General features: G+C 39.6%; 1 protein-coding gene across 3 annotated transcripts in view; it reads left to right on the forward strand.

The window, feature by feature from the left end:
• The window catches only part of PTPRD (protein tyrosine phosphatase receptor type D), a 1062283-nt gene that overhangs the window by 924703 nt on the left and 125311 nt on the right, over positions 1-12269 (forward strand). For all 3 annotated transcript variants that reach the window (XM_063129268.1, XM_063129265.1, XM_063129267.1), the window contains one exon: positions 5446-5705. In XM_063129268.1, the coding sequence (XP_062985338.1) occupies positions 5446-5705 (260 nt within the window). The remainder of the gene's footprint in view (positions 1-5445; positions 5706-12269) is intronic.

A 12269-nucleotide genomic window follows, 5' to 3' on the forward strand; every position in this document is an offset into this window, starting at 1 on the left:
CTAACCCTGGAGAGGCTGTGGCACATAGACTGGGGGTTGCCATGACTTGTCATGTCTTATGAACCTGGCTGGGAAGTGTTGTTTGAAGGTTAAAAAACCCCTCGCATAACCCTAGAACAGACCGGCAACCCTCGCTTGGGAGTTTGCATACTTATAATGACAGACAGCACCCAAGGATGACAGCACCCAATGGGCTGTCATGCTGTATGAACTGACTCCGTGATTCTATCATTCCAACTCACACTAAATTGTCAACTGAATTCAAATACTAATGCAGAACTGGGATAGAACAAACTAGAAATGCAATACAAAATGAATAAACTTGTGCTTGAAAAAAATATGAATGTTATAGAAAGCAAAACAAATGGATTTATCCATCTCTATTGATGCCTCAAAAAAATTAATTGGAACAATGCTATTTTGAAAATACTATGGTCCTTGAACTCCAGCAAAGGAGATCGTTACCTTGTCGTGGTGCTGGAGCTGGAGCACCTCAAGGATGCCATGAGCTAACGGTAAGAACAGACCACGGAACAACGGACTGGTTTAAGATTGGGAAAGGAGTACGGCAGGGTTGTATACTCTCACCTTACCTATTCAACTTGTATGCAGAACACATCATGCGACGTGCTGGGCTTGACGAATCCAAGGCTGGAGTTAAAATCGCAGGAAGAAACATTAACAATCTCAGATATGCAGATGACACCACTTTGATGGCTGAAAGCGAGGAGGAGCTGAGGAGCCTTATGACAAAGGTGAAAGAAGAAAGTGCAAAAGCTGGGTTGCAGTTAAACCTCAAAAAACCCCAAGATTATGGCAACCAGCTCGATTGGTAACTGGCAAATAGAGGGAGAAAACGTGGAGGCAGTGACAGACTTTGTATTTCTGGGCGCAAAGATTACTGCAGATGCTGACTGCAGCCAGGAAATCAGAAGACGTTTACTTCTTGGGAGGAGAGCAATGACAAATCTTGATAAAATGGTTAAGAGCAGAGACACCACACTGACAACAAAGGTCCGCATAGTTAAATCAATGGTATTCCCCGTGGTAACCTATGGCTGCGAGAGCTGGACCATAAGGAAGGCTGAGCGAAGGAAGATAGATGCTTCTGAACTGTGGTGTTGGAGGAAAATTCTGAGAGTGCCGTGGACTGCAAGAAGATCAAACCAGTCCATACTCCAGGAAATAAAGCCAGACTGCTCACTTGAGGGAAGGGTATTAAAGGCAAAACTGAAGTACTTTGGCCACATAATGAGAAGACAGGATACCCTGGAGAAGAGGCTGATGCTAGGGAAAGTGGAAGGCAAAAGGAAGAGGGGCCGACCAAGGGCAAGATGGATGGATGATATTCTGGAGGGGACAGACTTGACCTTGGGAGCTGGGGGTGGCAACGGCCGACAGAAAGCTCTGGCGTGGGCTGGTCCATGAAGTCACGAAGAGTCGGAAGCGACTGGACGAATAAACAACAACAATGGTCCTTGAAGACTAATGGCTTATATATCTTTAGCCATTAAAGCAACAGCATGCCAGTGTGCACAAAGACAAAAGGAAGCTATGGCTATAAAAAACTTCATCTATCGAAGGAAATGAGTTGTTGCAGAAAATGACCACACGTCCTTGGTATCTATTGCTTAGAAAGACTTGGCAAATGTTACTCCCAGGATCCAGAAAATCTTTCCCATATGATTTCTCTATTGAGTATAAGCCAGGAGAAAGTCTAGTAATTATGATGTAGAATTATTTCCATTGGGCCATTCTGTTCTCAGGTATTTATTTATTTATTTATTTCATTTATATAATGCCCCATAGCCAAAGCTCTCTGGGCGGTTTACAAAAGTTTTAAACAGTAAACATTAAACAAAATATACAAAATTTAAAACCATCAATGTAGTAATGTTGCTGGACTGCTTTGTGGCAGCTCCACCACTACTCATAGTAGTAGCAGAGCTTTTCTTCTTCTTCTTTTTGTAAAAAATAATAATAATTCAGCCAACTTGTTTTTGCCATTCTCCACCCTCAAAAAATGTTAGCATTCACCCACTCCTGAAGATGTTTGCCCTATCGATTTAATCTGACAAATCTAGGCTGATATCTTTGGCCCAGCATAATTACCATTGGTGAATAGAAAATCTTCAGAACTCCACTTCCTGTCTTAGTGGAAGTGATTCAGAAAAAAAGAAAAGGATTTGCATGGATATGAAGAACAGAGCAAAAATAAGCAAGAAGAACTACAGCCATTGAAACCTATTCATTAAATACTGGGGCCAGACATTGTTCAAGTAACTAGAAATAGTTCCACGTTCATATTAAAAGCGAGAACGCCTGATAGTTACTTTATTTTGTTCCCAAAAGGCAAGTGAATAAGGGAACACAGATTACAGGAGCAAACACACATATACCGTAAAGGTATTAGGAGAGGAGTACTTGAATTCTCTGCAGGTCAACCAGCAGAACAGAGAGCTGCATAAACTGATGTGCAAACTGCAAAAGGATGCTTAAAACTAATTGAATACTGTAGACATATATGATTTAAAAAATAATGATTCAGAGATAACTTTTTCCGAATGCTGGGAATTGGTTGTTTTAAAGTGAAAAAATTGGGAAGGTAAACTGTCATTTTAAGAAAGACCATTTGTTACAATGCAGACAGGATCTCATCCATCCTAGGCAACAGAGACTGTCGAAGGCAAAATTGGTTTACTGCAAACAGTCTTCTTGCACTGAAAACCAGTTTAATTTAAGACTGGCTTCACTTTAAGCAATCAGAGTTCAGCCCAATATAACACCAGTCCCTCCGCTGTCTGCTTCTCCTGCATGTTTTTATCTTCCCATCCGCCTCATATTCTCTTGCTCTTTCTCCTTGCTTTGCCACATTACCCACCGCACTTTGCTTTCACCTTCCGCTGCATTCCCAAGCTGACCTAGTAGATTGCTTCCCCTTTTCCATCGGAGGCCACCCCATTTCCCCCATCCTTTGTGCCCAGGCACAATCGCCCTACCTCTTGCTTTGTGCCCTTCTTGCTTTTCCCCCTTGCCCTTACGTGTCCAAACCCCTTTCAGGGGAGGGGCTATATCTCAGTGGTAGAGCAGAAGCTTTCAATATAAATGGCCCCGGGTACTTCTAGATAAGGCTAGAAAAGCCGCAGTCTGAAACCCGCTGCTGCCTGCCAGTATAGATAGTACTGACCTCTCAAAATACTAGAACCAAGGGTCATCCCATGAAGCTGAGTGGTGGGAGATTCAGGACAAATAAAAGGAAGTACTTCTTCACACAGCGCATAGTTAAATTATGGAACTCACTACCACAAGATGTAGTGATGGGCACCAATTTAGATGGCTTTAAAAGGGGGTTGGATAAATTCCTGGAGGCAAAGGCTATCAATGGCTACTAGCCCTGATGGTTATGTGCTATCTCCAGTGTTGGAGACAGTAAGCCTGTGTGCACCAGTTGCTGGGAACATGGGTGGGAGGGTGCTGTTGCACCGTGTCCTGCTTTTTGGTCCCTGGCTGATGGCTGGTTGGCCACCGTGTGAACAGAGTGCTGGACTAGATGGACCCTTGGTCTGATCCAGCATCAGGGCACTTCTTATGTTCTTATGAGCTGGATGCACCAATGGCCTGACACAGCATAAGGCAGCTTCCTATGTTCTTCCCACTTGCCATTCTTCTTAAGGAATGATTGTTGCAGGAGGACAGGGAGAAAATTATTTGAGTTGGTCATCATTCAGGAAAATTTTGGATAGAAACATGAACTTGTTTTCAGCAAGCGTGTTTGAAAAACAAAGTCAAATTCAGGAAACATGATGTTAAATTAGGGCTAATTGACATTATTTTAACAAAAAATTAACAAGACATTAGATGTGGATGGCATATATCCCAGAGTTCTTAAAGAGCGTAAATGTGAAATCATTGGAACATGATAGATAGATAGATAGATAGATAGATAGATAGATAGATAGATATGCCAAAGCCCAAAATAGGTTTCCTTCTGGTGAAGCTCATTGTTAATTTTCCTGGTTGATTCTCTGCCCTAGTACAATAACTTGTATATATTCTCTGGAGGCTCCCATCCAGTTTTGAGGCATTTGGGTCCTCCAGTGCCAGGAATTGTGTGGCAGCCTAGCCTAGGCCTTTCACTTTTCTACCAGCCCCCACCAGCTGATTGACAGCTTCAGCAGATTCATTTGGGACAGGGAACAATCAATAAGAAAATGGATAGGTTTCACAAGAGGCGGAAGTAATCAATGGTGTTCCTCAAGTATGTGCAGTGGAACCTGTGATATCAAACTGACCTCATAAATTATCTGAAGTCAGGACTGGTAATGACATAGTCAGGTTTGCAATTGCCTCCAAATTATTCAAGATGGTGAAAACCCAAGCAGACTCTGAAGCATTTCAAAAGGATCTCTCCAAAGTGGGCGAATGGGCAACAAAATTTATTTATTTATTTATTTATTTATTTATTTATTGCATTTTTATACCGCCCAATAGCCCAATAGAACTGTGCAGTTCACAAAAATTAAAACCATTCAAAGTATAAAACTAACAGTATAAAAACATGATATACAATACCATATAAAAGCACAACCAGGATAAAATGGTGAATGAGTTTCAAGAGAGGATTATGAAATTATAAATGATGGATAGGGTGACCATATGAAAAGAAGGACAGGGCTCCTATATCTTTAACACGAGAATTTCAGCAGGTGTCATTTGTATGCATGCAGCACCTGGTGAAATTCCCTCTTCATCACAACAGTTAAAGCTGAAGGACCCCTGCCCTCTTTTGTATCAGGTCACTTGAGTATAGTTCCTGCAGTTTTAACTGTTGTGATGAAGAGGGAATTTCACCAGGTGCTGCATGCATACAAATGACACCTGCTGAAATGCCTCTTTCAATACAACTGTTAAAGATACATGAGCCCTGTCCTCATTTTCATATAGTCACCCTATTGAATGGCAGTAGAGTCAGCAGAGATAAAATCAATTATTTCTTCATAAATTGCATAAATGACTTCTGGAATTTTCTTCTACAAGATACAGTGATAAACGTAAGTCTTGACGTCTAAAAGGGGGTTAGAGAAACCGAACATAGTTCTATTGATGGGTCTTAGCCATGATAGCAAAATGGAATCACTACTCCAGCGATATTACGTAAGGGAGGACTATTGTCTTCATGCCCTTCCAAAGGCCATCTGATGACTACTATGGGAAACAGGATGCTGGCCTAGATGCACCCTTGGGCTGATCCAGCATGGCTCCTCTTACGTTTTTTTTTTAATTCATGCTTTCACCAGTAATCATTCATAATATAATACAGGACATTCTATTTTCAGTTGAATTACAACCATAATAGTTAAATTCACTATGAGATATTAGTTAGGTTTTCCATTTTTTTCTTAATTACTATTTTTTTTCTCAAAATTAAAATTCCTCACTTCTTAGATTCTGTATGATGATGGGAAAACGATAGTCGAGGTGGATGGTCGAGCCACTCAGAAACTTATCACCAACCTGAAGCCCGAGACATCCTATTCATTTGTATTAACCAATAGAGGGAATAGTGCTGGAGGTCTTCAACACAGGGTGACAGCGAAGACAGCGCCAGATGTTCTGCGCACCCAACCGCTATTCATTGATAAGACCAATCTGGATGGAATGATCACAGTGAAACTACCAGAAGTACCTGCAAACAAAACTATAAAGTGAGTTATAATTTATATTTCTTAAATATCTGCAATAGTTTGAGAACAGATCAGATGAGCCTTTATGTTTAAGGCATTTCCTTTTGTAGTTGCTGCCTTGGGTGCATGAAACACAATTAACAGTCAAGTGTTTTAAGATAAATTACTAAAATCATTACTTTTAATTTATTTACGTTTCACATTTATATCTTGCCTTTCTTTCATGATGGAACTCAAGATGATGTATATATATGAACTTCCCAGGTGATCTCCCATCCTTGCAATGACCAGGCTCAGACCTGCTTACCACCTGCAGGATCACTGCATCATATGCTTTAAAATTAATGTCCTTCTGTCATAGATTGTGGAAAGGGACTCTTTCCCTTTTGGTTGACTCCTCTTTTGGTGTAAGGATTCCCCAAAGAAACATACAATGTACCATACTATAGAGGGTGGGTCTTCAAAGCACTACTGACATGGACCATTCCCTTAACTTGAGTTCTATAAATAATGAAAGAGGAAGTACCTTTAGTTCCCCAAACCCAAAGGATACCAAACCTTACAGAATCTTGTGAACAAAACTTAGAACACAAGGGCTAGTTTAACAACCATTTAGTCTAACACATGGGGTGATTTTAGTGAGACAGGCCAGAGAAATACCTTTTAAAACCAATGAAGGCCAGCTGTCAATGTATATTAAGGAAAAGGGGCATGGGAAGAAGCAAACAAAAAGGAAAGGCAGCAAATCGCGCACATGGAGTCTTTCACATAGCACTTTTTTTAAAAAACCAGTCTAATTCAGCTAGTTACATTTTACCTGCTTGGTTTCAGAGCATTTGCAGAGTTGGTCTGAAACAGCATTAGAGCAGAGAGCAGTTCTGGCCTTCTGATTCACATGGTTCCAAAGGAGATAAAGGGACTGAAGGACTACCCCACCTATTTATGGGAATCTGAGACCAGTGAAAACCACCATTCATTTTTAGACAGAGCGTAGTGTGAACTAATGGTGTAAAAAAACCTCCATCTCTGGTGTAAGTGTTGCAGGTAGCCAATCAGAAATGTACTTACATGTAAAGTAAATTCCACCTTCTCAGTAGTTTTGAACTTCCATCGCAAAATAAATAGCTAGTTCAGGCCAGTAAGGCTATTATAAAATTTTAAGAAATGTTATTGAACTGGGAAAGCGGTTGCAGATATTTATTTATTCAGGGATTCTCTGCAAGTATCTAAAGTCCCAGATACTTTAGATGGTGATGTTGGTCTATATCAAAATATAGGATTATGCTGCACCTTCATTCTTGATTGGCTCCTCACATAACTCTTCTTGGGAATAAGTGGGAGGTTCCTTCCAGTTTCACAAGGTGGCTCAGTGGTTTCTGTCTTTTCTTTCTTCTGTTTACATGAAAGAGAAGGGAAAGCTCCTGCCTCAACAGCCAACTGCCAATCACATTAAAAATCTCTTGAAAACAGATTTTTCCATACAGTGGTCCTAGGAACCATGCTACATTATTACATAGCAACATTCCCAGCACTATTTTAAAAGAGGTTTCAAAGGCGACCGGCAGGTTTGCCGTTCCTTAATGTGAAAAGAACACATGTCAAACTTTATCACCCCCTCTTGATTTTAAGGTAGGTTTCCACCTTCCCTCTGACCCACCTGAAGGTTGGAAGCAGGGATGGATGTCTGGATCAAACCTATTCCAGTCACACATTCCCTGTAATGTCCAGAAAAGATCCAAGTCCTACTGCAGTTAAGAGCTTTAATAGTCACGTTTGGCTAAAACACTGCAAGACTAAACTATAGGAATTGGGGCAATTATGTTGAGCAGTTCAAGACCATCACACTCACATTCAAATTAATAGGGCAATAGTAATTGAATATGCCTTCCCTTTCAACCGTTTTGTAATAGATACTACTTCGAAAGGGTTTTTTTTTATTTCCAAATATAGTGAGTTGTGATTTAACTCTAAAAAGTGATTCTGTAATAAATGGATTTGGCAGCTATGTGTTCTGTTCACAATTCTGGAACATGGTTTACAAGGCTTCTTAAATGGCTCTGAGCAGATTAAACAACAAAGATAGTACTAAAGAGCTGACAGCACAACGCCAATAGGGATTCAAAACGATGGACAATAAAGTGTTGCCAGGAAAGCATGAAACACGGCACAATCAATAAGCGTTATTGCTCTGGTTGCAGTGATTCTTGCTGCCTATAAGACTCCCATGTGTGTGACGAAGGAAATGGGGAGGAAAATGAGCAGGTTGTTAAGTATTGTTGCGGGTGCAACCTGGTATTTCTCAGGTGAGTTTTTATAGCATGGGCTTTGAAAATGGAAGCCCCCCATTTTATTGCTGATTGAGGAATTCAGGATAAGGCAACATTAAAAGAAATTATTTTGGAGCATTAACAGGATGAAAGTGTGAAAAACATAGCTATTGCCATTAAATAAGTAAAGATGTGGTTTGTAAGAAGTATGGAAAAGGAGGTCTGTAGATGGAAAGCGTCAGAGAGATTTATGGAGAAAAGCAATCACACAAAAGAGCCAGAAAAACAGTAGTAGCTAACACCAACAAAAAAGATGACCTTCCTCATAAGTCTTGGAGATGTTGGAGGCAAAGCTGAATTTGTGCAGTGGCTCACCAGAGATTAGCCACAATATCAGAGCTGGCATAAGTGAAGTAATAAATGAAAAAATGCCTCTGAACATCTGTCACCACTGAGTAAACATGGCCTACCAAAAAGTAGAGCTCTCAGGAAGCCATGTTGGTGTTCAGGGAGGCCACAGCAGTCTGTCATGACTCCTGGCATGCCCAAGGTCTAGCATCTCTCCATTTCAAGGACCAAGCAGTGGAGGAGAAAGGGGCCACTTGACCTGGATCCTGAGTTCTAGAGGAGAAGGCCTTGGCTGCAATCCTGAGAGAAAATTGAAGTTAATGCACATCTGTGCCATTTCTTCCAGACAATAAGGGTGTGATTACATTTGTCATGATGCTGTTTTTTTCTGCCCTTAGAATTCTCCCATTGGTTTACACTTTTGATTCATGACAGATAATTTATTTAAGGCATTAATCTACAACAGCAATTATAGGATTTTTCTCTTTACCAAAGAGAGAATTAGTGGTAGAAAGAAGGGATTTCTATATAATGTGCAAACTTTCCAACAGAGAGAAAGTAGTAGGAAATCCTATATACACTTATCTAGCAATATGTCACATTGAACTCAGTGGGATCTATCCCTGAATAGTCTTGCATAAAATTGCACTGTCAATGCAGCTGGGTACTGGAAGTTTGGATGTTGCCATACTATTCAGCAGTAAGAGGAATTTTAAATGAGGAAATTAATGAAAATTATTAGGAATGGGAAACCTAAATACATTTTGAAGGTATCCACATGGAAGTGGATAAAAGGTGTGTGGCTTGGATAGTGAGAAAGACAAACTGAAACAGTAAATGAATAATATCAAAGGGAAGTGTCTGGACATACCTGCTTGATCATTTTTTAATATCCATATTAGAGGAATGGTAGGAAATATGATGAAACATATGATAGATAGCATGCCTAGTATTACGGGATTATGTAGTGCAAGTTGTGTCCCTATTCTGGAAGCTTGTAATGTTAATTGTGTAATATAATCTATACAGAATATATGAAAAGAGAGCTCCGGCTATTGGGTGGTATTGAAATGTAATAAATAAATAAATAAATAAATACTTGTGAGTGACAGATTTGGGGCTGTTATTGTCTGGGAGTTTCTTGTGTTTCTCAGAGTGATTATGATGGCTGCCTTGTTTGGTCCACCTCTTTCTTCTTTTTTCAGACTTGTCTTTCACCCTGTTCTGCCTATTTCTTCTAAGAGATCTCTCACTTGTTTAGTGTACTGTTTAGAACCACTGAAGTTTATAAATGCACCCATTAACAATCTGAATGTGTAAGCATTCTTTTTGATTTCGTTTTAGTTGTAAACACTAATTTCCTGGTTTATTGGAAACGTGTTTTTTTTTTTGGTAATTAAACCTATGTGTGTTGCTTTGTACAAATTACAGAGTAGTTATTGGGATGCTAATATTACCATAGCTACCTGTTACCTCCTTTAGCAGGTGACCTCAAGGTTAATGAATAAAATGTGAAATATTTACTATGATATCAAGACCACAGTGATGCCCTGTAGGACAAACATGCACGCACACACACACACACACACACGTGGGAGAATTGTTCAAGGGAAACATCAAATGACCAAGGCAGCAGAGCCTTGTTCTAAGGCAAACGTTTTGTAGTAATAAAAGTCTTCAGGAAGAGACAATTCGGTAGAACTTACATAATGCTATTGCACTGTCATTTATAGCAAATCACCTCATAAAATCACATTTGTCTGTCTGACCCTTTTGCACCAATACCACTTTGGATTAGTTGATCTTGTCACATGTGCGACAACATTGATGTATTTATACAATTTAAATACTACATCTCATGCAATCTCAAATATGCACGTATGTCAACTTCTGGAATTTGCATTCAATCATTAAATAATCTTGTAGCTAGTTGGATTTCTCCAGTGGAACTCCATTGCTTGGATTTTAGAAAATAGAATTAGGAACAGAATTCTTCTGAGGATTTCAAGCTGTTAGAAAGTTGTTAGAAAATATACAATATCTTAATATGTTTCTCTATAGTTAGCTGATCATAAAAACAAACCATTGAAGATATTAAACAATAATTAATTTTGTCTTTGGGCTGCCCAGCTTTGCAAGTTCATTTCTTGAAATTTTATTTATAATTTGGGGAAAGTTGAAGCATAATCAACATAAGCATTATCAAAGATGAACTCTCAAAGACGGCTCAGAAGGGAGAACAGGAAAAAGTTTAAAGTGCCTAAGAACAGAACCTTTCTATTGTGATTTTTTTTTTTACCTTGATTGGATGGTGATGATGACTTCACAGTCTTACTCACTTTTCATTATAAAGTTGTGAAGCTTAGAGCAACCAGCTGTTCATCTTGGTGGAGCTGAGATAATAAATCTGCCAAGGATTAAGGTTACCATCCAATGTTAGTCCTATTTATGGTAGACCCACTGAAATGGACTTAAACTAGCTGTAACTAAATTAAGTCTCATTCATTTAAATGGGTCTACTCTAGGGAGGACTAACATTGGATACCAGCCTATGACCCCAGTTCTCTTCTACTTGCCTTTGCAGACTTCCAGGCTATGGACCTTACACCTTCCTTTTGCAGTGAAAAACACTTACACCAGGTTAGTAAGTACAAGGTTCAGTTTTATGACATACAAAAATACAGCTGTTAATGTAGTTAACATAGTGGCCAGGAAATGAGGAAAGAATTATCACAGATTCTGATCTACTATATATTCGAAGTGTAAGGTTCATTACAGCTTTTTAAGAAGTCAGATATGTTGACACAGATAATTGGCTGACCAACCTATTACTGAAGTACTTATTCTCTTCCAATAATATTTCACTGAGGTCATCCGAGGGCATGCTCCTGGTGGTTCCACATAGACCCATCCTCCAATTGGAGTCCACCAGGGGAAGAGCCTTCAGCGTGGTAGGGCCCCCCTATGGAATTCCCTGCCTCTGAAGGTCAGGCAGGCGCCAACTTTGTATTTCTTTCGGCGCCTCCTGAAAATTATTCCAGGAATAATGTACATTGACTGTACATTTTGCTTCTTTTAAAATCTATTTAAAGTGTTTTATTCTGTTTTTATTTTATTTTATCTTGTACACTGCTCCGAAATTTTCAATGGGGAGCGGTATATAAATATTATAAATAAATAAATATTTCGTTACAATCATTTTCCCAATTCTGACAGAATACTAGTTACTTTGCTTTGTTCCAAATGTTCATTTCTCCCTTATATGAGCTCCATCAATCTGTCTCCTTCTGGGAACAAGCATTTACACTAATTTTGGGTTGTCCCAGAAGCACTATATTGCCATTCCGTAAGCGGTGGGGGCTGTTTGCACAACAGAATTGGCATGGCGGAAAAGAATTGGTGGAGACAGAAACGCCCCGTTAGGTTCTGCTCATTGTATTAATTTTTAAGCAAGTTGTCAAAAGTATTTGACCTGCCATATATCAGCACTGATTATTTTATCTTTTTAAACAGAGTAGCATTTACTTGATCGTCCAGTAATTGTATGTTTTGCATCTCTGCTTTCAGCAGTATGTATTAATCATAGAATCAAAGAATAGTAGAGTTGGAAGGAGCCTATAAGACCATCAAGTCCAACCCCCTGATCAATACAGGAATCCACCTTAAAGAATACCTGAAAGATGGCTGTCCAGCTGCATCTCTCATGTGGGAGAGCCCACAACCTCCCTAGGCAATTGGTTCCATTGTCATACTGCTTTAACAGGAATTTTTCCTGATGCCCAACTGGAATCTGGCTTCCTGTAACTTGAGCCCATTATTCCGTGTCCTGCACTCTGAGATGATTGAAAAGAGATCCTGGCCCTCCGCTGTATGACAACCTTTCAAGTACTTGAAAAGTACTCTTCCCTTAGTCTTCTCTTCTCAAGGCTAAACATGCCCAGTTCTTTCAGTCTCTCCTAATAGGGCTTTG

The sequence above is a fragment of the Elgaria multicarinata genome, chromosome 6 (genome assembly GCF_023053635.1).
Source record: "Elgaria multicarinata webbii isolate HBS135686 ecotype San Diego chromosome 6, rElgMul1.1.pri, whole genome shotgun sequence".
In the NCBI taxonomy this organism is placed as follows: domain Eukaryota; kingdom Metazoa; phylum Chordata; class Lepidosauria; order Squamata; family Anguidae; genus Elgaria; species Elgaria multicarinata.